Genomic DNA, 24,760 nt, shown 5'->3' with positions numbered 1-24,760 from the left:
AGGATTAAACCTTCATTTGGGTCTCCTGTAAAATTGTTCTTTCAAGTTAACTGACTGACTATATACCTCTGTCTCCCATTTCTGGTCCTGTTCACAGGGTCAGGTACGGTTGTCCAAGAAAATGATTGACCCAGAAAAGCCACAGCTGGGGATGATTGACCGCTGGTACCATCCAGACTGCTTTGTCAAATGTCGGGATGAGCTCGGATTCCTGCCTCAGTACAGTGCTAGCCAGCTCAAGGGATTCAGCATCTTGCAGCCAGAGGACAAGGAAACTCTCAAGAAACAGCTCCCAGCAGTCAAGACTGAAGGGTAGGTGAAGAAAGGGCAGGCAGGGGAACAGCCCTGGGCCAGGGACTCTAGAAGGGGCCCTGAGTTTGGGGCTTGGCTTAAGCATCAAGAGCAGAGCCAGACCATGAAGTCGTGCATTGGAATGGAAAGGGTACTTCTGCTCCTACTTTGCCCATTGTGTATAATAGGTACCCTTTAATTGTACACAACCATCTGCTCAATAACAAATATCTATAATGAGTTGATTTCTATATGTTAGGCCTTCTTCTAGGCCTGAGGGAGACCCAAGAGACAGCAGAGGGTTAGTCATGTATGAGGAAAAACAAAAGAGCTAGTTTGGCTGGACCTCAGCAGGCTTAATGAAAGGAGCAATACATAATAAATCTGGAAAGGTAGGACAGGGCCAGATTATAAAGGACTTTAAATGCTAAGCAGATGAGTTCATGTTTGATCCCAAGAATAGTAGTAGCCACTGGGGTTTATTGAACATGACAGTGACATAATTAGGGTTCTACTTAAGAAACATTTGGGTAGCTTATGGTGAGGAAAGAGAGTCAAAGTAGGGAGACCAATAATAGTCCAAGCAACAAGTGGTGAACACATAAATTTGGGGTACTGATCACATAAGCAGGGAGAAGAGATGTTATAAGAGAGAAATGTCCAGACATGGACATAAGGTATGTTGGATGAGGGAGAGCGAGTACTTGAAGACCTTGAGATTGCTAACTTGAGTAAATGGTAGGATTATAGTATCTTTACAGAAATAAGGAGATTCAGAAGAAGGATAGGTTTTACAAAATACCAAGAACCAGGACTACAAAGGGTAAGCCAGCCATTTCTGTTACAGGTAGAGATAATCCAGTTCAGAATTGAGCTTTCAAGAAGCTTAATCCTGAATAGAAAAAACATAGATGCAAATAACTAAAACAAGAAAAGGTGGAATACACACTTACAGCTAGATTATTGGAAAGAAGTCTAAACTTGTTTAAGAGTGGCAATATTTTCCTTGCCAGGACAAAGAATATTTCTGGCTGTGCTGTAACATTGTGCCAGGACTATATTATTTTAATAGATTACTTTTGCCCATGTTTCTGCCTGCTAGATTGGGAGACCAAACCTGGGCTCTGGCCTCTGCTTCACCAATAACCAACCATCACTCTCCCTCCTCCTATTTGTATGAATGTCTTGAGAAAAGGGAGTTGCTGTCTACTACTAGGGGTGATGGATTTAAAGGACAAAATGGACTTTCCCATTGTATGCAGAGTATAGCCATAAGATGACACTTGTGACATAAAGTCAGGTACAGGGAACGGTATAAAGCATATGGATATCACCACTTCTTGCAAAGGAGTCCTGGTGTGTAGAAGTTTTGGATTGGTTTTTGGTTTGTTTGTTTGTTTTTTAACATGTTTGTAAAATGGTATAATACAGAATTATTATGCTTTTGGCCTGTGTGGCTCCTGTTACATTCAGAGATTGTGCTGCTGGTGTCACTTAGGAATTGGTGATGAAAGCCAGGTTGGCTTGATCCCATCCCTTGCTTTCCATCTGTGTTTTGCACACAGCATCAAATGTAGACCCAGAAAGCACCTTAGAGATCCTTTACTCCCATACTTCCCATTTTGTGGTGATGAACTTGAAGCTAAAAGAAGAGGAAAAATTGTCCTCAGTCACATAGTAAGTGACAGATGAACACTTAGAGCACTGCAGATGCTTTCAGCCCTGACTCTCTGGCCATATGGACAACACCATCTTTTGGGGTGAAGGGGCCCCTGACTCTGTGTCCTCCCTTTTCCCTCCATATGGGTTGGGGGCCAATTCTGGCCTCTTTGCCGATTTATCTTATCCAGGTTTATTCCCTCCTTCTCTCCCCTCAACCCTCAGCATGGTCACTTATGAGCAATGTTGTAATAATGACCAGACCAGCCTTTGATAAGCTGTGACTACTTGGCGCCCAGAACGTTTTCCTGGTCAGCAACTTTTTTTTTGCTTTGCCATGTATAACATCACTTATGTGCAGATATGAATTCCCATGTCTGGGTCTTTTGAGCTTTTTTTTTTTCTGTTGCTTTATGCAAATTCTGGCTTTCTTTGGACATTTAGGAATACTAAGAGAAAATACATCTATATTTTAATTTAGAAGTTGATTTTGGCAAGAAATGATGTATTAATAAACATAGTAAGCATTCATATAGGACTTTATTACATGTGATTTGAATCCTCATAGCAGCATTATAGAAAAGTGCTAAAAGTATTGGGGTTCCTCTTTTATGTAAGGATACTGAGAAGTTAAATGACCTGCCTGCACCTATTGTCAAGGTGAGATTTGAACTAACAACTGACCATCACCTCTCCCTCCCAGAAAAACCCAGAGATGTGCAGATATTAAGTGGAACAAGTTCTGGGTCCCTGCAGGCGTGTGAGTTAATGGTCTCTGATGATTTGGGGAAGGTCCTCATGTGCCTGTATCTCTTTCAGGAAGAGGAAAGGAGATGAAGTGGATGGAGATGATGTAGCCAAGAAAAAGGCTAAGAAGGAAAAAGACAAAGAAACGAAGCAGGAAAAGCTCTTCAAGGTTAGTGTGTTTTTATTTAATCCGTGTCTCCGTCCTTTCTTGTACTGAAAAAAGTGAGTAGCAGATTTCCATCTGGCCACATTCTTTTTAGGAAAGCCTTCCGAGGAGAAGGAAACTCCACGTTGTCTCGCCTAGACTTGCCACCCATGTGGGCCAGACACACTTGTACCATGGGCATGTGTCTAGTGGAACAAGGCTCAAAGAAGGGGTTTTTCTCAATGGCTTCTATGTCCTCTTAATTTCATGATTTAGCTTATGTCTACCCACCTGCCCACATGGGAAGTGAGCTTCTCCATGTTAAGGGCCTTCCCTAGCCCCAGGGAGACATTTGAGGAAGAAGAGAAATTGGGAGGAACAGAAGAAATGTAAGGATTGTAATTGACCAGAAACAACCAAGGTATGGTTTCATTTTTAATTCGCTGTCTGCTGCAGCGTGTTAAGAAAGTCACTTGAGACTTGGATGTAGCAGTACTCAGTCTGAATAGGTATTGCCTTGGCTGCTGGCCTTTTTGCAAGGCACTTTTCTGTGTGGACAATGAATGCTTATTTAGCCTTATGGTTTTGGTGTATAAGTCCTAAAAAGAAATAATGTTCTCTCTGACTTGACTTCAGTAGTTCCATAAAAATGAAAAACTTAGTGTACATATCTTCCAAAAAAAATTTTGGAAATTTTGTATAAATTGAAATCTTCAGGCTGCAATGCAGGCTGGCTTTTATGCCAAATGTTTGGTATTGGTTTGCATTTTCTTAACTTAATGATTTTTAGATTCTTCTGAATATAGCCAGAGAAACTGCTTGTTAATTATGCAGAAGGCCTTTCCTGTTCATCCAGATGCCAGTGTCTTCCCTCTATAAGACCACTTTTCATGGACTTGTCTACTTATTTATAAATTGTCTTCCCCATTAGAAGGTGAGCTCTTTGAGGGTAGGCACATAGTTAAATAGTTAATCAAAGTTATTGACTGGACTCACTATAGTAGATTCAGAGCAGTATGTCTCCCAGGGTATGAAATTAACTGAAATCTTCCAACATGACAGTAATCCTTTGACCAATGTGGGTATGTGGGTGGTTTTTATAACAGAATATTTTGTCAGATAAGAAGTTTCTGGTCAGTCTGTCAACCCAAGCCTAAGATTTGACATTTTAGAAGAACTAGATGTGTAAATAGCATATTAGAGAAACCCACACTTTTAGGAAGGTAGGGAAATGGTGTCATGCATAATAGTGTCAGACCTAGAGTTAGGAAGACCTGCATTTAAATCCAACCATAGATACTTAGATACTAATTATGTAAATCATTTAACCCTCTGTCTGCTTTGGTTTCTTCCATGTAAAATTGGAATAATGATAGCATCTACCCTTCTGGTTTGGTGGAAGATTAAATGAAATTGTATCTGCAAAGTACTTATCTCTGCATATAGCACACAATGCTTGTTTCCTTCCTTTCTTTATGTTCTTCAGTGCATCATAACTCAGAACTCCCATCCCCATGATTTTCAGGTTCCCAGGAATTAAAAAGTGGAAAAAGTTTATGGACTTTTATAGTAATAGGGTCAGTAGCTTTTTGCATAATGGTGGTTTCATCTAGGTACCACTAATTTATAGGAATCACAATTTTGTGGCTGTATTGAAGGGTTATTTACATTTTCTCATAGAAAATATTCAGAATTGGGGTGGTTAAGTAAGATCTGAGTAGAAACTAGTAAGGTAGACTAGCAATTAAGAAGGCTCCATGGACATAGGGGCATGCTTCTAGAAAGACTGAAGCTAGAACCCAAGGTGCTTGACTTCCACTTGCCTAATATTTCATTAGGCCAGATATTCAGATATTTCAGTATACCAGGGGTACTCTATCCCCATGAAATGGGTTGATTTGAGTCATGAAAGTATATGAAAGATGAACCAAAACTCTTCTCCATTGTCGTGATGGTACTTCTTAAAATTTTAGTGCAAACTAAAGTTACTTGTCCCTCTTATAAGACTAGCTTTCAAAACAAGTACTAATTTGTGAGTAGTTTCTCATCAGTAAAATAAAAATTACAGGTTTTAGGCCTTTCTCCCTCCCCTCATCACCACCTATTTAATAGTTGAAACCTTAGCAGGAACGTCATCCCAAGACTAGAATTTGGCTCAGTGATTTGCCTACTTTCTAAAAAGGAGATCATTGAACAGGATCTAGGACTGGGTTCTTCAGGGAGAGCAACAGTCAGGTATTCACAGCAAGTCTTTGAGCTGTCTTCTCTTCTATAGACACAGACAGAGCTCATCTGGAGCATCAAAGATGAACTGAAGAAAGTCTGCTCTACAAATGACCTAAAAGAGCTACTGATAGCCAACAAGCAAGAAGTGCCTTCAGGGGACTCAGCGGTGAGTAGGCAGAGGGTGGGGGTGGGGGGGTTTATATTATTTTAATTTTTGAGACCAGGTGTCTTTGTCTCACCCAAGTTCAGAGTGCAGCATTCTTCATCAGCCCAAGCCTTATACTGATTGCCATGGAAGCTTTAGTTACCCTGGTTTTCTTCCTTCCTTATACAGTATGGTGGGTGCCCCCTATCCTTCCTGAGAGCACAATTCTTTGTCAGCTCAGAACTCTCAAGCTCAAGTGATCTATCAGGTTCAGTAGCAGGTAGTACCATACCTCTCTGATCCCCTCAGAACTTATACTTTTATTCAATTAAGTCCAGGCACTCCACTAGTGATTGGAACATAAAGTGAAACTCCCTGCCTTTAAGGAACTTAAATTCTACCTTTATTGTTATCCATGTGTTAACATCTGGCTTTGAGTTGGATTATTTTTTTCATTTTATTGATTTCCCCCCTCCCACCCACCCCCCACCCCCAATGCATGGCAGCTGCACCAGTGATGTTAGACTGAAATAGAAAGGAATCCCCACTGCATATTGACATAGAAAACCATAAATTAACATTATCTTTGTTATATTGGATTTTTATTTTGTTGAATATTTCCTGATTATATTTTGTTCACGTTTGGGAGCACTGGGGAGTTTTGTTGACTATCCAGGTTTGACTCCCCTGATTTACATCATAGTATATCTTACGGTTCCCAAGTTGGCTTGGGAATGAAGCTGCTATTCTTGCTCAGGATGTCAGAGTATAGAAGGATCCTTTCCCTTATTGGAGGAACTACTTTGACCTTCAGAAATGTTAATGAGGGTTCTTCCTTCACTTGTGAAGAATTGCATGGATAACTTTGTTCTTCCCCAGAATAGAAATTACCGAGAATAAGGCAATGCCTGTGGCAGTTAATGATTTGAAACTTTGGCTAGATCCTTTAGTTTTCTGTCCTGCTAACAGGCTACTGTGTTACTTATCAAAGCAGCTTAAGGGACTGGACCTTAGTACCCTGAAATTTATAACAGAAGAGTCAGAAAACATTCTAGATGAATACATGAAAGTACGCCTATGTTCGTCTGATCCATATTACTCCAAGGACAGAACCCACACTTAGACTTCTGGGAGACCCTCCTTACCAGTCTCCCCACCTCCAGTGCCTCCCCTCTCCAGTCGTCTTTTGTACAACTTTCAGTGGGGTTTTCCCTGAAGTGCAGCTGACTTCCCTGCTCAGTAAATTCCAGGGACTCCATGTTGCCTCTAGATCTAATATAGACTGAACTGAGGCTCAGCCTTTCCAAATGTAGCCCCAAGGTACCGTTCCAACTTTACTTTATGTTACTCCCCTTCCTACACTGTGGTCCATGAAAACTCTCCCCCTTGCTGTGTATGCACAAAATGTTCCATCTCCTAGATCTGTGCCCTTTCCACTGACCCTCTCCTCGTGCTTGGAAGGCATTTCCATTCAGCTGTACCACTTAGGATCCCATGTTTACATTAAAACTCAATTTAAGTTTCACTTTTTACATGAAAACTTTCCTGGTTCCAGCTGTTAGTGCCCTTTTTTAAAAAGTGTCATTCCATTCATTTTGATCTGCCATCATCCTGTAAGCGCCTTGAAGGCAGGGACTTTGATTTTTGTCCTCTCTCTTTTAATACTTAGCAGGCTGCCTACAAGAGGCACTTAACAAGTGCTTATGATTGTCCAAGTTTTTCTACCTCATAGTAGACAGGTATGTTTTTCTGTCCTCTTGTCTCCCTCTATAGTTCTCTGATATAGTTGTCTTTGTTCCTTTTATTGCCAAAGATATTGGACAGAGTAGCCGATGGGATGGCTTTTGGTGCTCTTCTTCCCTGTGAGGAGTGCAAGGGGCAGTTTGTCTTCAAGAGCGATGCTTACTACTGCACCGGAGACATCACTGCCTGGACCAAGTGCGTGGCCAGGACACAGACGCCCAGCCGCAAGGAGTGGGTCATCCCCAAGGTATGTGGGCGAGCTCAGACTCTGAGGCCACTTCCCACCAGATCCAAAAGGCATGGTTTATCTTTAAAAAAATTTTTTTTGATAATCTTTTTTTAGCATCATTTTTATTTCCCAATATATCCCTTTCCCTACATTATCCAGAATAAAATCATAAAGAGGGAACAAAACAATTCAGCAAAACTAACAATACATCAACCACATCTGGCAGCATACAGATACCCCCAGGTCTTAGGATCATTTTCAACTTTAGTAGTTTACAGTCTCTTCAAAGGAAGGAGGAAATTGCCATTTTGTTTTCTTTTCAGGAGCCAAGCTTGAGCCACAGTTTTTTCAGTCTTTTACAGTTACAGAGCTATTTTTCCAAAGTGTTCCCAACTTTATGAATCTGAGGCCCATTTTTGTATATCCCTAAACTTCTCCTAGATTCTATATGAAACATTTGTATTTGCCTCCCAAACTTTCCTTTGAGGTTATTTGCTTTTTGTTGTCATGTTCTGACTCACATGACTCTCTAGACCAGTTAGCCATGGGGTTTTCTTTCTTTCTTTCTTTCTTTTTTTTTTTTTTTTTTTTTTTTTTTTGTCCCCCTCATATCTTTTATCTCCATTGAGGGGGGAACACCAAGAAAAACAAAACCCTACTAACAAACGTGCATAATCAACTAAAACAGATTGGATAGTGTTCATCATCAGTCCTCTATAGCGAAGAACGATTAATATTCAACTTGGTATTTATGGTTTTAAATTAATATCCAAACATTTCTGGCTTCCTCAATACTGCCTCAGCACAACTTACAGTAGCAGTATAAGTATCTTGAACCAGGAAAATATAAATGGCAAAAATGTAGTTTGGTTAGTTAACATTGTAGAATTGTTAAATTGACCTCCTAGACCACTCCCTGAGAAGAATTTTTGGAAGAGAGTAGAAAGACTTTTCTAATTTGGAGTTGCAAATCCTATTCCCTAGAACAGAAGACTTTTGATGGAGTCCTTTCTAAGTGGGGAGGGCAATAGTGTTCAGAGATTGGGTACCACCTTTAACCATTTCCCTGAGGAAAAAAAGATTTGCCCTTGACTGTCACCTTCCTTTCCCACAGCTTTTCCTTGGAGATTGAAAAGGGCTTTAGGAAAAAAAATATGTTATTTCTTAATACTTATGATTTTACTGAAAAGGAGCTTTTAAACATACATCTTTATCTGTAATCATGGTTGGTCATTATATAATCAGAGTTCTTGCTTGTAGTTAATAGTGATATTATTGTATAAATTGTTCTTCAGGTTTTGTTCACTACTCCGCGTAAGTTCATACAAGTCATTTCTTAAGGCACAATAGTATCCTATTATCTTCCCATACCATAATTTCTTCAGCTATTCCTCAGTTAATGGGCACTCCCTTTGTTTCTGTTGATTTCCTAACACAAAAAAAGAACTGTTATAAATATTTATGCATACATATATGGGTTTTTTTTTTTTTTCCTCTTTCTGCTATGCTCAATTTAGTGACTTTGGGGGGCAGGGTTCCAAATTGTTTTGCAGAATGACTGGACCAATTCACAGTTCTGCCAACACTGCATTAATGTGCCCATTTTCCTGCAATCCCTGCAACATTTGTCATGGAAACTAACAATTTGAAATATGGCAGTAACTTGGATAAAGATGTGGGATACTGTCACATTCAATTGATATACAGATGAAAGGAATAGATATGGCTTAGGTAGAGGACTCTTAATGTACCTTTACTGAATTAATGCCCAGGAAGATGAAATGAAAATTCAAAAAATAAACTATGAAACTTGGAGAACAATGCAAAGTCTTGCATTTGAGTTTAAAAATAACTAGAAGTGCAGGAATGGAGGGATGTTCTTTTAACAATTCATACCAAGAGGACCAAGATTAATGAGGTGAATAGACTCCATAGCTCCATATGAATCGATAGCCCCATGAATAGAAGCAAACTTAAATCTGCATTGAGAATAATAACTGACGAATGTGCTTTTAACATTTGTAAAATGCTTTACACAGTGATTTCATTTGATCTGCACAACACCTCTGTGAGAGGTATTACAAGCATTAAATCTCAATTTTAGTTAGTTTCAGTGATTTCCCTATGACTGCCTCTTTTGGCTTATAAATTATAAGATAATGGTCATTCTGTGTTGATAGAGAACTTCATCTCTGCAAATTCCCTATGTGGATCTGGAGCAGCAACAGAAAAATGGAGTTTCCAAAAGGAAGCCCAGTGTCCCATCAGTTTGAACATGGCCCAGGGCTCCCCTAACAGCATGGACCCCAGCAGATCTCACAGTTCGTAGCAGAGAAGCTGCCCCCCTATGTTGGCATTATGCCTCACCAGGAAGAGGATGAATGTTTGCCCCTAGTTTGCAAAGGCTAGCATTGAAGGACCTGCCTTGGTGGAAGGAATCATACAATGAATGTAATAAGTGCTTGGGCAGATGGGTAGCCCAGTGGATGTGTCCTGGGCTGGGGTCAGAAAGACCTGAGTTCAAAGCCAGCCTCCGATGCTAGCTTTGTGACTGGGCAAGTCATTTAATCCACTTGGTCTCAAGTAATCTGGAAAAGGAAATGGAAAACTCCAGATGGGGTCATGAAGAGTCGAGACTTGACTGAAACTACTGAGCAACAACAAAAAATGAAAGCTGAGCACACAGAGAGATCATAAGAGCCACTGTGTCCTCTGAGGTGGTCACACTACCTTGTATTGAGTTCTAGGCCCCAGGTTTTAAGACATCAGCTGAAGAAAAATCATGTGGATGATGATTTCCAGACGTGTTAAGTGACCAGAGCCAGGACCAGGTGGCAGCTGCCCAGAGTGCCAAAGGTTACCAGAAAGATTTGTATTCACTTGGTATGATGGTAAAACTGACTGGGGTTTTTCTAAGACTACAGTAATTTAATGACATAAGCTGCTCCATCATATTTGCTAGTCACCATTACCCTCTAAGACAAAAGCCTATATAGAAAAAATTTTCAGACATCATCCATAGCTAAATGTTTTCTCTGTATGCTTTGGTTTTCAGGATGGTATGGCTCCTGATCTCTTTAAATTTCTGTTCTTTAGGAGTTCCGGGAAGTCTCTTACCTCAAAAAATTTAAGTGTAAAAAGCAGGATCGAGTGTTCCCCCCAGAAACTAATGCTCCACCTTCAAAGCCTCTTCCCTCCTCGGTGGCAGCCCCTCCCACTGTAAACTCTTCAGCCCCACCAGGTAAGTGGCTAGGGAATCTAAGGGGGCCTCTTGGGACTCCTCTCTACAAGCAGACCAGCTTCGTTTGGCCACGTGCAAATTTCTCTTTTTTTGGGGGGTGGAGGGGAGTTCATTTGCAGCTGCTAAAGGGGGAGCTGTATATATAAGATTTATGTAAGGAGCCTCATCACTTTTGACTCAGTTAATGAGGAGCCTTGTTCTTTTGGGATCTCCATTATAGAGATCTTTCTGTTGTTTCTCTTGCTTCTCAGGATGCCACAAAAGGAACTCACTTTCCACCTCCCTTCAGGTCATTTTTTTCTCTCCCTACCCCCTTGCCAAGAGTTATCAAAAGATCACATGGAGCTTTATTGTCATTCAGATAAAAACTAGCTCAGTGAGCTGTAATTTTGATTTTTCTTTGTTATCTTAGCACACATGGGATGCTTAATAAATACCTGTTGATTAGTGGTTGTATCCTAGAGATTCCGAGGTGCCTCCTGAGGCCTTTGGAGTATGGAGGTTTGAGTCCAAAGTGTTCCCCTGACCTTTCCACACAGAGGGCACTGTGCTTGGCCTTTGACTTTTCTTAGACCCCAGAGATTCTTGTGGAAGAAGCAAAAGCTGTCCAGGCCAAATTTGGGTATTTATTGGTGTTGGTGAGAAACCCCAGAGAGTCTGGCAGGGACCCGTAGACAAGCCTAACTCTTTCCATCACCCCACCCCCAGGAGGTGGGGCCCAGTGGAACCACTTCCTAGATTAACAGCTGCTTTGCCTGTCAGTGAAGTCTGCCTTTGGTTGATTAGAGCTCAGTGCTGGTGGACCTTATCTACCTGTCTCCATAGTGAGGCAATATGTTTTTAAAGGAGTTTACAAGTGTTAGCTGATCTTACTATCATCTTCCTGAAATGAAAAATCATTAATGACTTTTCCCTGGAGACCAATGTTGCCAGTTCCGAAAGTACCTTAATATCCTTTGACCAGACACATCTTTCCCCTCACTCTCTGGCTGGACCTCTTCCCCTTCTGAGCACAGAGCCCTTTTTCCTCCCCCTCCCCCAAGGGCAGAACCTGGAAGCCCCTGTCTCCAAGGCCTCTGTGGCCCCTTTCCCAATTTCTGCTTGAACCACTTTCACAATTCTCAGGGCTGGTGATCCTTTAAAGAGTCAGTCTGTCTGCTTATGATGATTTAACTCTTTTTCACCGGAGAGCTTCCCTGGGCAGTGTAGCACTTTCATTTCCCAGACTCTTAACTCTGACAGAGGGCAGGTGTTGGTGGCCTGCACAAAACTGGGTTGGGTCCTAGAGCTCTGACTCCTCCAGGTTGGCAGAAGATTTCCCCCTTTTTTCCACACAATGTGATTTCTCTCCCATGTCCCCGATCAGTCATCTCTGTTTGACAATTGTGTTTCTTTCCATCATAGACAAGCCTTTGTCCAGCATGAAGATTCTGGCTCTGGGGAAGCTCTCCAAAAACAAGGATGAAATGAAAGCCACAATAGAAGAACTTGGGGGGAAGGTGACTGGGACAGCTAACAAAGCTTCCTTCTGCATTAGTACAAAAAGTGAGTTTGTCTTTGTGACCGTGCTTGTACTCCTGGAGCTCTTGTAAGGGGGAGCTTTTACCAAAGTTTTGTATGTGATTGAGCAGCATCTGAGCCACCCAGAGCTGGGATCTGCAGAAAAAGCACCTTGGTGCTGCATTGGGAGAGCTGAGAGTTTAATTAGACAAGTGAAACTAAGGCCCATGAAACAACTACAGAACAAATAGACCTGTCTCGCCTTGGTCCATCTTCAGTGCCTGGTAACCAAGCCACTGGGTTGTTGCTCAGCGAAATGGGGGTTTCATAGGCTTTCTTCCCCCTCCCCTCCTTGAAATGGTGCACTTAGTGTTTGACCTGAAGTGAGTGAGCCCAAGTGAATGAAATCCCACAGGTTAAGAGAGAAGCCACATACACATCCTTGTGGGTGCCATTGTTAGCAGCTGGCATGGCTGTGGAAGCCATGTGGGTGAACTAGCTGGTTCGTGGACTTAAATATATAATGTGTTTATTTTCCCCAGATGCAAATCATATGGGAAATTAGGTTGTATGTACTTTACCTACTGCCTGGCATCCAAGAAATTGTATTATATTAAGTTAGAATTGAAAATAACACAGGGTAACTTTTTCATGAGTGGGGTGGGGTGAGAATGGGAATGGTGTATATGCTTTAGGTATAATGCAAAAAGCACAGAATTTTAGTCTCTGCCAAGTTCCCAGTCACCTGTATTAATAGGAAAAGACAAGTGTGAGTATGGACACAGAAAATGGATAGGTGAAAAATTGCAAATCTACATATTCCCTCTTCCTGACTCACTCCTTCTGGAGGCTACTTTGCTTCCTTTGTTTAACAATGAAATGGGCAAGAAAGTGGGCCATTTATAGCTGATTCACTGTCATTTCCAGTATTCCAGGGACTTACTGCAAAAAGAGCTTCTTCATCTGCCCCAACTTTCACTTCCTGGGAACCTCTGTAGTTGGGGTCTCTTGGATAGTAAAGCCTCCGAGCCTGGTTTTGCGGATTTTTATTTGTTTTCTTAATAAATTTAAAGTTTTTAAAATAGTTTTTAAGTGCACAAAGTAATCCATAGGATTACAAAGGAAATTTACTACATTAAAATACAGTTATCAAAAATATTTTTTAAAAATAAGTTCATGGATCCTACTTTAATAGCACATTAAGTACATATTATAAATTCATAAACATAAACCTGGAATTGAACTCAGATGATGCCCTGTGAATCAAGTGATTCCTCTGAAGTCTTGGACAGGTTATCTTCTCCATTCTCCCCAATGCCTCACAGAGCATCTTGACTAGTTAGGTGCTCGTGTATTTGATGATACAAACTGAACTTATTAAATTGGGAAAATAATTAGGCCTTACTGTACTTATAGCAGTAGTATAGATGGAAGGAAAAGAAACCTGGGTGGGACAAAAGGATTGAGAATGTAAAGAAGATCCAAGACCCACCGCCTTTTTTAATGGAGCCTCAGGGTCATGCCAGGAGCAAAGGTAGCCCTCAGATTCCCACATCAGAGCCCTTTCTGTCATCTGATGCTGTGCTTTTTTTCCTTTTAATAATAATAATGATTTACCAAGTGCAGTTCTAGTTTTTTATCTCAATTAGCTTCTCATTTATTTGCGCAGAGGAGGTTGAGAAGATGAATAAGAAGATGGAAGAGGTCAAAGAAGCCAACGTGCGAGTAGTATCTGAGGATTTCCTCCAGGACATCGCTGCTTCTGGCAAGAGCCTCCAGGAGCTGCTCTCTCTGCACACCCTATCCTCCTGGGGTGCTGAAGTGAAGCCTGAACCCGTGGAGGTGAAGCCAGGAGGAAAGTCAGGAGGCACTTCTTCTAAGAAGAGTAAGAATCAAGTCAAGGAGGAGGAAGGTGAGTCCAGAGGAGCTAGCTTCCTAAGACACCGGGCTTAGTGTGGCTCTCCTTGTCTAGAGCATTGAATTACTGTTTTCTTAGATTTGGCCTAGTGTTACGCAGTGTCAAGATAGGTTATTAATCTGTTTTGTACAACTTCACATGTGTTAATGGGGGGGAGGGGGGGCTCAAAGTTTTAAAAATAAATGTAACTGGGGAAAAATGAAAAATTTTAAAAATGTTATTTATATGATGGTAGATTGGTACTAAATAATTTGGGAGTTGGAAGAATCCTCTATAGCCATATAGTTCAGTCCATACTAGAAAGGGTATTCCCATTAGAACATAGTTGTAATATTATGGTTGACTGTCCTCTTAAAGACCTCTAAGGAGTGAGAATTCGCCCCAATTGAGGTTGTTAATACTACTTTGGGATGGTTTTCACTATTCAAAAGTGGCATCGGATCTGACTTTGCTATATATCTTCTTTCCATTCCCTGATCTCCCTTTGAGACCAAACAGCAAGTCTGAAGCCTGCTGTCCTCTCCTCCAGCCTCCTTTTGTCCAGTGTCTTTTCCAGTCCTTACTACATGGTTCCAATGCCTTTTACAATCTTGATTACCCTTCTCTAGATGTTCTCCAGCTTATCTACATCTTTCTCTGGAATCATTTTCATGTTCATTAGACTGCAGCTTATTTTTAGTAAGTCGGGGAAGGATTCAGGAACTTTATTTTTCCAAAGCAGCCCCTCACTCAGTACCTTTTTGTATCTCCTTTGCAGGGACCAACAAATCAGAAAAGAAAATGAAATTAACACTAAAGGGTGGAGCGGCTGTAGATCCTGATTCTGGTGAGTGAAATTTAAGGGCAGAAGAGGAGTCTTAAAGGCTTTTGATGTCATGTTTGAGAAAGGAGAGATCTAAAGATTACCTAACGTCTAATATTGTTTTGTTTTCTTCTTCCCGCCCCTCAGTAAGCATGTAGGAAAGATAGCAAAGTGCAAGTTGGTAAAATTGAATTTAGAGAGCATCTTGTATAGTGGCTTACCTAGAATTTCTCCTCCTCCCCATCTTAAACAACATTTTTAATCCTTCATGGGAAAGGAAAAATTCACTGTAATGGAAAAGAGTTCTAGAGTCCAAAGGAACTGGATTCCAATCTACTTCTCCCATTTACCAATTCTTATGTTCATTGGGTCTCCATTTTGTTTCTTCTATAAATTTGCAGTTGGGAGGAGGGGTTGCACCAGATGACAGGTGGCTTCTGAGGTTTGGTCCAGCTTTATATCTGATTATTTTTTAAATGGTTTCAAGAACGAAGTATTTTGCCTCTTTGATCAGGTCTCGAGGACTCAGCTCATGTGCTTGAAAAAAATGGGAAAATCTTCAGTGCTACCCTTGGCCTTGTGGACATTGTGAAAGGTACCAATTCGTATTATAAGCTGCAGCTCCTGGAAGATGATCGAGAAATCAGGTGGGTTCTTGGGGCAGGGTTGGGTGCGGGTTATAACAGTTTAGGAGAGAGCCAGGTTCCATGAGTGCTTCACAGAAACAAATCTTAAGAGTGGAAGTTCCATAAGAGGCTTCCATGTGGACCAAGGGTCTTACAGAGTTCCCCAGGAAGTGGCCTCTGACCTCATCTTCCCTTAAAGACCTCCCTGAAAGAGTAGGAAGTTTTTCCTTCTATTAAGCCTTAACATCTCTTTTTCCTAGTTATGCCCAGGCAGATAGGATTCCTTTTCTATGTGACAAAGCTTCAGAAACTTGAGGACATCTGTTACTCCATTCCCAATTCCTCTCCCCAGCCTTTTTCTGGCTAAACATCTACACTTCTTGTAACTCATCCATCCTTTCCTCCTGTGGAGTTCTTGTTAATGAGTCTCCAAAGAGGACCTACCTGATATTTCTGGAGGCCTTTCTCCACATATTTTAGTATCAGTTACATAGGACTCTCCATTTACTCATCTTAACCAACGTTTCTATAATGTTTAAGACTTGCAAAGCTTCTGTTTTGTAAGTATTAACTTCATTTCATCTTCACAACCACTTGGAAAGGTAGGGGCCATTATCATCCCTGTTTTACAAATACAGGAACTGAGGCAGACTTGTTAAGTAACAAGTGACTTGCCCAAAGTCCCAGAGATAGTAAAAATCTGAGGCCAGATTTGAACTCTGGTCCTCCTGACTGGAGGCTCAATACTCCGCTGTGCACCTCTTAAAACATAAATGGCATTTCTTGGATGAAATCTTTGTGGGTTTTTTTCCTCCAGTCAGCATTGTTGGTAAGTATGCCACAACCTGTTATACCCACTTTGTTCTCCTGCAGATTATTCTTTCTTTTACCAACTCCAGAATGATGTTGATGTTAAAATGGTGGGCTCACCCCACTTGATTGGTTGCCCAGCTGGGGATTGAGTCCAGGTTTCAAATCCAATGTTCCATACCATCTCCACAAATGGTTTCAATAACCCTTCTTTAAAGGGTTAGGTTTGTTTTCTCCTCCAATTGTGAGTCATGGGGAAATTCCATGGACTAGAAAGAACAAGAGTTAAGTCCTAAGTACATCTCTTGGGGGCCAGGAGACAATGTAATGTACTAATGTAATTGGGTTTGATGTTTACTGCTTCCTCTATTTGGTTATTTGGGATGAGGGCATAAAGGATTTGGTGACAGGAAAAGAGTAAGAATGAATGTGTGTGTGGATTGTATAAGGGTGGTGTGGATGAAAGCTTTCCTAGGAGTCGAGTGACATTTTTTAAGAAGCACTTGGGCCAGTCTTGACACAAATGGAAATTTAACTCCCTTATATAGTCTGTACCCAGACAGTCCACACTAAACACAGCTTCCTGCTGACCTTGGATAAAGCATTTGAGGGAGAGTAGAAAACTTAGGAATTTTCCTAACCTTTTTAATTATCCTTGGGGTTTTTGTTGTTGCTGCTGTTGAATAGTTTCTTTGGAAAGTTTTTCCCCCTCAGTTGACCGTGCAACTAAAATTCAGACCTTTGACTCCATTTTCGTCTCCCTTCCTACATCTCCCCTGCCCCTTCCTCCAGGTACTGGATATTTAGATCCTGGGGCCGAGTGGGCACTGTAATTGGCAGCAATAAACTAGAACAGATGTCATCCAGGGAAGATGCCATTGATCATTTTTTGAAGTTATATGAGGAGAAAACAGGCAACTCTTGGCATTCCAGCAACTTCACTAAATATCCCAAGAAGTTCTACCCCCTGGAGATTGACTATGGGCAGGTAATCATCCAATATCCTTCCATCATAAGTAGTATGCCCTTCCTAGTGCTAATGAAGGAAGAGACATAGGAAAAGCTGGGACAAGAATGTAAGGCAGCCTGCTTCAGTAAAGCTTTGGAGAGATAGACATCCCTATTTTTATTTTAATGCTAGACATTGAGGTCCTTTTTCAAACTAACCTGCCAAGCATTCCAACTCTACTACAGAAAGCACAACTCTGTTGGGCTGCCCACATTGTTCATATGCCAAATATACATTAGACAAAAAAAATTATTTTATGAAGAGCTCACATGGCAAACATTCACAAAGTAATGAGAAAAAGTGATACAGAGACACTCTCAAGGTCTTTCTTAAGAACTTTAAAATTACACCTGGACTGCCCAGCATGGCGTGCTCTCATCAGAGAAGGTATTGTGCTCCATGAGCAAAGTAGAATTGAATTAGCTCATTTGTGTCCAACCTGTGGCAGAGCTTTCTGAACTAGTATTGGTCTGATGAGCCATAGTGGGACACACCCTAATTGGACTTTAACATAGTTTTGATCCTCTCTGAAAATGAAGGACAATAATCAATCTCTACTTCTCTATTTTTACTGGAGAGCTCTTGGCATTTCTTAAGGGTGTGGTTTGGTTTGGTTTAGTTTTCATTTATTTTGTTTGTCTTATTTTTAATCTTTAAAAACCAATTTCTATTTTCTGTGTGAGCTGGACAAAACCTTTAAGTACTTCCAGGCAGTGTTCTCTAAGACTTTTAAAGTAGTAGTGCAATTGGTCCTTACTGTGACACTGATTAGGGTTGATGGGGTCCTTAGACTAATAAAATTGAGGGGGCAGAGCAGGAAGAGGGCTGTTGAGAATTGCAGATCACTATCATGAAGACCCTCTTAGACCTTTCTCTCCTTATCCCTTAATCAGTTGCCCAAAACCAAAAACTCAGTTGCACTACAGTGCAAATGTTAGACTATGTTCTTCTCCAAAGGCAGCTATAGTGATCATTATAATGTAAATGTTAGAATGTACTGCTCTTGGAAACCAGGTTTATTTTTGCCAGCTGAACCCAGTATAGACAGATGTTGCTGGTTTGGAGTTCCTAAAACATTGCAGTTTCTTTCCTTCCCTGCTTTGAATGATTTTGTTTTCTGGTTTCTTCTTCCCTAGGACGAAGAAGCCGTGAAAAAGCTGACTGTCAGTGCTGGCACCAAGTCGAAACTCCCCAAACCAGTTCAGAACCTCATCAAGATGATCTTCGATGTGGAGAGCATGAAAAAGGCTATGGTGGAATTCGAGGTTGTTGCATATTTTTAACTTTGGCCTGCCCATTGTAGATGGTGTTGGATGGCATGAGGGGCTGCCCATGGGTAGTAGAATATAGGCCTTTATCTGAATTCAGGGTGTGCGTCTGGTTCTTATTGGTCACTCCCCTCTGAGTATATGAATGGGCAGTTTTAACCTATAAAGGAAAGTTGTGATAAAATGATTACTTCTGAACTGAAATCACAGGTCCAGGCTTGGGTCTTATATTAGTGATTGTAGATTATCTCTTCTTTGTAGGTAAAGAGCCTGAAGCAAAATGGAGCCTTCCTTACTTTGCCTTTCTTTAGGGACACTAAATCAATCCTTTGTTGTATAAGCCCACAGAGGGCAATTTTAATATGAAACTCTATTGATGTCCACTATTTTAAATTGCTATCAATCCCTTTCTTCCTTTTTTACCTCTCTCTCTGTCTTTCTCTCCCTACTTTTCATCCTTCTTGTCTTATCTCCCTTTTTTTTTTCCTTTTGTTTTCTTCTTTCAGAAATTTAAAAAAAAAATTTACTCTTTCTGTGGCCCCAGTTTATATGGGGAAAGTGCTTAATCTATTTGCTATTAAAATCACTACTCTAAATTGCATATTGGATCAGCCTTGGGAATAGCTAATCAAATATTTGTTCCTCTCTCCTCAAAAAAAAACAAAAAAACAAAACCGGTTTCGACCAAATAAATAGAAAAGGGTAACTTTAATTTCTTTAGTGATATGCCTTCTCAGCACACTGTAAACTGATTTGTGTATCATCTTACTTAGGCTGTTATTTACATGACGGAACTGAAAGTGTTACCTTTGTTAGAGGAATTGTTCTCTTCTTCCTGAATCCAAATCTTTCCCCTGAAGTAGAAAAAGGAAGGGATCTGCCCTTGCCTTAGAAACTGAACAACACCTCTCTTTTTCTCCTGAGGTTTTCCCAGGCAGTCTGGGCATCTCATTAGATGATTGACATTGCCATTGGCAAGTTCAGCCTGTTTGACTTCACCTTTAAGGGATATCACATGTGGGGGCAGCTAGGTGGCTCAGTGGATAGAGCACCAGCCCTGAAGTCAAGAGGACTTGAGTTCAGATGTGACCTCACACACTTAACCCTTCCTAGCTGTGTGACCTGGGCAAGTCACTTAACCCCAATTGCCTCAACTAAAAAAAAAAAAAAAAAAAGATTTATCACATGCACTGTAAGAATTTTGTTCATCTCTGGCCCTCAGTTTCCTCACCCAAAATTAGAATGTAAATAATATCTACATTGAAGGCCTTCTAAGGTCTCTTCAGACTTAATTCTGACTTTGTAGACATAGTCCCTGACTGTAAAATAGATTTGAAGCTGCACCATACAAAGCCAATTCACACAGCCTTGATCATAGTCTTAAGATTTCTCCTTTAGTGATTAAAAATGCATGTTAATCTGCCTTCTGGCAGAGAAACATGGACTCAAGTTATGGAATGAGACATTTTTAGACATGAATAGCATGGGGGTTTGTTTTTTTTTGACTATGCAAGAAAAAGCAAAAAAAAAAAAGTTTTTGTTTTTCCTCACTGGGGAGGAGATAGAGATAAGAATGAGGTGAAATAATTGCTTGTTAATTTTGGAGGGGGAACTAAATTTAAAAATAAAACTTCAATACCAGGTTTGTGTCAGAGGCATTGAAGAAAAGGCCACAATTTGGTTAATTCCAGGTTTATCATTTGATGAAAATGATTCTTCATCCTTTTCCAATAATAATAACTTCTTTGAGACAACCTGGAGGCTTTTAATTAGCCCCCATGGTAAATGAGGAACAGCACTATGTTTCTTTCTTTCTTTCTTTTTAAAAACAGAAATCCTTAGGATTAGTTCTTTAGGTTTGATGTATTGTGTTTGTGTCCATGTTTTTTTTTTTGTTTCTGGTGGTAGACATCCTGTCAAACATATGGGTCTTAGTATTTGTTTCTCTACTCCAACTGGAAGTTCAACTCAGGTATTTCACTTAAGAGTTATTGGTATCATCCCATATAGCATTTTAGGGAAACCAGCTTTTAATGGAATAAATTTCTCATCAGATTGATCTTCAGAAGATGCCATTGGGAAAACTGAGCAAGAGGCAGATCCAGAATGCATATTCAATTCTCAGTGAAGTACAGCAGGTAAGCATGAAAATTGCTATCATCATAAACCACCACACTCTCTTCCTCCTTTAATTCACCTTCACTTCTCCAGCACAGATTTTTTGTTAATCATTCAAGGCTTCTATTGCGCCAAGTCATGATAGAAGTCAGGCTTCAATTGGGGCAGGAAAGGAGTAATGAGAGCAAAAGCTTTTGAAAGAATCTTCCCCCCATTAATTTAAGAAAGTAGAAGTGCATTAAGCCCTAGTTAAATTGATAGCTTTATTTTTATCTGAAGAGGGTTTATGTTTGGATAAAATTTAAGAGAAAGGAAAGATAATTCTAAGAAATTTGCTAAAACTTATTTTTTAAGTTAAAAGCTTTCTGGAGATTTTTATTTTCCCAATCCATAAAAGTGTTGAATTTTTACATAGAGTGTCCTTTAAAAAAAAAAAAAAAAACCCTCTCATTTTAGTTATGACCTTAAAGTTAGCCAATTCCCACTCTTGGATTCCCTTCTCTCTTGTCCTACCACTCTTGATACCCTGCCCATCTTCATCCTTAGATCACTTATCTAATACTTTCTCTATTTCTATAGTATCAATAATCATTTATCAATTATAAAATTTATGTTCACTAATCTCAACTGGGCTCTCATGGTTACTCAGAAAAGCTTTTATTTTCTGTTGACTCTTATCATCATTCCAAATAGATCCAGAGCTTTTCTCCCCTCAGTCTACCCCACGCTCTCAGCTTATGATCTTATCTTCTACTTTTCTGAAAAAATGGCAGCTATGCATCATGTGTTGCTGTTATTCTGCATCTTACATTCCTCATATATTCAGCCAGTTTCTTCTCCTTCAAAGCAGTCTCTGGGTAAAACATGTCCCTTCCCAAGGCCAACTGATGACTTCATCTCTCAGCCTTATTTCTCTTATAGACTCTCCTGTTTCAGTTAAGGGCACAGTTACCTTATAGTTTGCAACTACAGTTATCCTTGACTCATCCCTTGCCCCTACCAGCATATTTACATTGTTCACATCTCACTCAGCATCCTAGCTCAGACCATCTTCATTCTGTAGTAAAAGCCAGTTTTCCTCTCTCCAGTCCATCCTTGATACAGCCTAGAGAATGTCCCTAAAGCACAGGTCTGACCAAGTCACTCCCCCTGCTTCAAAGGCATTGAGTTCCCCTTTGCAACTAAAAATAAAATAGAAACTCCTCATTTTGACATTTAAGACCCATCACATCTGACTCCCACCTGCCTTTCCAGGCTTAACTAAATATTACTCCTCCTTCATGCTCTCTGCATTCAGCCACACTGAACTACTTACTAGCTTCTTCATGAATGTGACATTCCCTCTCCACCTCTGCATTCACACAAGCTGTCTCCATTCTCTCCCACCCATTCCACTCCTTAATTTCTGGGAAAGAACAAATTCACTCTTTATCTTTCAGAATCTTTGCTTTCCTTCAAGGATCAATTTCAGATCACCCAAGTTGTTACTGCTCTCTCTCTCCTTCTCTAAGTTACCTTTGTGTTTAGATATCTGTGTACATCTTAGGTTCAGGAGAGTGCAATCTCCTTGAGGGCAGGGACTGAATCCCAACACCTAGCACAGTGCCTTGTACATGGTAAGTGCTTAGTAGGTGGCTGTTAAATTGAACTGAACTAAAGGTGAAAATTACAACTTGAAGTCAAATCACAAACTTTATAGAGAAAACTCCTCTTGGGCCTGCTGTGAAAAGACCATATAGAATAGTTAAGTGTGATGGGTAAAATACTTGTGCCAATCCCAGAAGCTCCAGTCCCAGGTAAGAGCAGGGAAATTTTAGGGAGAAGAGATTTCTGATAACTAAAGTTAGTGTTAGGAGTGAAGATAGGGCTACTATTAAGGATGGTGCTATCTTCTCGCTGTGTGTCAGAGGAATGATTTGGGAAGGGAAAAGAGTAGGGAAGAATGGGTCTGGAACTCTCTGCCTTTCCCAGAATCACTGCCCATCACCTTGCAGGTTCACTGGATCTTTGCATTCCTTTGGCTACCAGGGGGTCTCTCTACCAGTTGTCAACCTAGTGACTTGGTTTTTATTCATTTAGCAAGGCTTATTAAACAACTTTGTACACATTCCACCAAACAGATCCATCAAAGGAGGGCTGGGTTGCAAGTACAATGCAAGCAAAATAACTTGCTACATAGATAACTAATCCCCTGACTTAGAAGATAGGCAAGAAAAAATAGAAGTCATTTAAAATGTACTTTCTGGACATGTGAGCAGTGGATTTGGCTGGTGATTCCCCCTCCCCTTCCCCCCCAGAAATAACTTTTACAAAAAAACTTTTCTAGACCCAAATGCCCTAAGTAACACAGTATATAGAAGAGTAGTTTCTACATGGGATTACTTCCCATAATCATCATACCCTCCACGTAGACCTCTCTGGGCTGACATCTTTGTGTGAGGTATTCTGTCAATCAGGGAGGTAGAGAAAAGGAGGGATGAGGTAAGGTGTTGCTTAATAATCCTCTCCCTTCCCCTTACTTTCCTTTCTGCTATCTTCTGCAGGTGGTGTCCCAGGGTGGCAGCGACTCTCAGATTCTGGACCTTTCTAATCGCTTCTATACCCTGATCCCCCACGACTTTGGAATGAAAAAGCCTCCACTTTTGAACAACATTGATTGTGTGCAGGTAAGAGAGAGAATTCCTGAGCCAACAGACTGGAGAAGACCATCTTGTCACCCTCCCCCCTACTCCCCACACCTGTCACCTCTTAAGTATTATTGCAGATATAGTTTAGCACTTAGTTAAATGCTTTCTGATATAAGATGTAGATGGAGGTATTCATTGGCACCTCAGATTCCACCTACTGATAAAGAATTGGATGAAGGCAGAATTAAGCTTGTCTCTTGCCTTCTGAGGCTGATCTTCTGGACAACAGTATCTTACGATACATAGCATATAAATGAATCAAACCCTCTGCAAACCAGAAATCAAAAATAGGGGTAAAGATATTTTTTCTTTCTCCATCTCCCTAGTTCAATAATAATATGGAAAGCATATCTTCCAAGTAGAAAAGCAGCCAATCAATCAGCATTTATTAAGCATCTACTATGTGCCAGTCTCTGAGCTAAATCTTAGATGCCTACTGTGTGCTAGGATTTTCAAGAAAAAGAGCTTATTACAATAACCTGATTGTTCTGCTGCCTCAACTCTTTCCTCTTCAATCCATTCACCACTAAGATGCCAAAGTGCTCTATTAATGCATAGATCTGACCCGCACTAAATAAACTGCAGTGGCTCCCTGTTAGCTAAAGCAAGCCCTGTTTGGCATTTCAAGGTCTTCATAACCTGGCTTCTTCCTACCTTTCCATGATGTTAACCTTTATTCCCTCAATACACTACAATCTGGCTCTGCTGGCCTGCTTAACATTCTCAAATGCACAGAAGCCTCCTGTTTCTCCGTGCTCTGCTTTTGTATTTGGTTGTGCCTTCAGAAATGCTCATCTTCTTCACCTCTGCTTCTTAGCTCTTTCCCTCCTCTCTCTCCTTCTCCCCTTCCCCCCTCTCCTCCCCCCCCCCCCCCCCACTTTTTAAAAATTCTTATTCTTCCTCATTCTCTTACTCTAGACATCAACTCAAGACATGTTGCATTTTCCCTTGGGGAGTTGTAACCTACTGTTTTCTATGCAAAACAAAGTCAGTCTCTAAGTTGGACTTCACACTTATTCAGATTTGGATGGAAATTCAGCATTTAACTTATTTTTGATTCTCCAGGCCAAAGTAGAGATGCTGGACAATCTACTGGACATTGAAGTGGCTTATAGTCTGCTCCGTGGTGGATCTGAAGATGGCAGCAAGGATCCCATTGATGTCAATTATGAGAAGCTTAAAACTGATATTAAGGTAACAGTTCTCCCTTTTGGAGGGGGCACTAATTCTTCTGATTCTGTACCTCCTAGCTGCCCTTATATAATCTTGATGTGTGCACATACATGCATATACAGACAAAAAATCTCAATCCCAGACCCAGGCCCAAGTGAGCTGAATTTTGGGAAGATTTCCTGGTCTGCCTGTCTCACTAAAACTATTGCAAATATCTATTTTTCTTAAGTCTTAAAGCCTAGCCCACTAACCACACTAGGAAAATTAATTTATCTCCAGTTTTACAAATGAGAGGTAAACTAGGTGGCTGAGTTCTAGAATGAACATTTGATAATATCATAACTTACTCTCTTCTAGCAGTTGAAAAAAAAATTATTTTTCTTTACAAACAGTTCCCAAGCCATGGGCTTAACCTTTAGAGTA

General features: G+C 40.5%; 1 protein-coding gene and 1 long non-coding RNA gene across 2 annotated transcripts in view; one reads left to right on the top strand and one right to left on the bottom strand.

Moving 5' to 3' along the window:
* Positions 1 to 24,760, top strand: part of PARP1 (poly(ADP-ribose) polymerase 1) — a 44,476-nt gene that overhangs the window by 12,664 nt on the left and 7,052 nt on the right. Inside the window, exons 4-17 of the mRNA XM_051993418.1 lie at positions 98 to 312; positions 2,770 to 2,866; positions 5,118 to 5,234; positions 7,027 to 7,203; positions 10,282 to 10,426; positions 11,831 to 11,971; positions 13,596 to 13,838; positions 14,602 to 14,670; positions 15,161 to 15,293; positions 16,875 to 17,070; positions 18,228 to 18,356; positions 20,414 to 20,497; positions 23,021 to 23,143; positions 24,230 to 24,358. Of these exons, the coding sequence (XP_051849378.1) occupies positions 98 to 312; positions 2,770 to 2,866; positions 5,118 to 5,234; positions 7,027 to 7,203; positions 10,282 to 10,426; positions 11,831 to 11,971; positions 13,596 to 13,838; positions 14,602 to 14,670; positions 15,161 to 15,293; positions 16,875 to 17,070; positions 18,228 to 18,356; positions 20,414 to 20,497; positions 23,021 to 23,143; positions 24,230 to 24,358 (1,998 nt within the window). The remainder of the gene's footprint in view (positions 1 to 97; positions 313 to 2,769; positions 2,867 to 5,117; positions 5,235 to 7,026; positions 7,204 to 10,281; positions 10,427 to 11,830; positions 11,972 to 13,595; positions 13,839 to 14,601; positions 14,671 to 15,160; positions 15,294 to 16,874; positions 17,071 to 18,227; positions 18,357 to 20,413; positions 20,498 to 23,020; positions 23,144 to 24,229; positions 24,359 to 24,760) is intronic.
* LOC127559549 (uncharacterized) lies at positions 8,343 to 11,063 on the bottom strand. Its single transcript, XR_007953161.1, has 2 exons — positions 10,864 to 11,063; positions 8,343 to 8,614 (listed from the first exon to the last, which is right to left on the bottom strand). It is a non-coding gene; the product is annotated as an uncharacterized LOC127559549 (long non-coding RNA).

Source organism: Antechinus flavipes, chromosome 4 (genome assembly GCF_016432865.1).
Source record: "Antechinus flavipes isolate AdamAnt ecotype Samford, QLD, Australia chromosome 4, AdamAnt_v2, whole genome shotgun sequence".
NCBI lineage: Eukaryota > Metazoa > Chordata > Mammalia > Dasyuromorphia > Dasyuridae > Antechinus > Antechinus flavipes.
The sequence above is the reverse complement of the archived record's forward strand: the minus strand, read 5'-3'. Positions and strand labels throughout refer to the sequence as shown.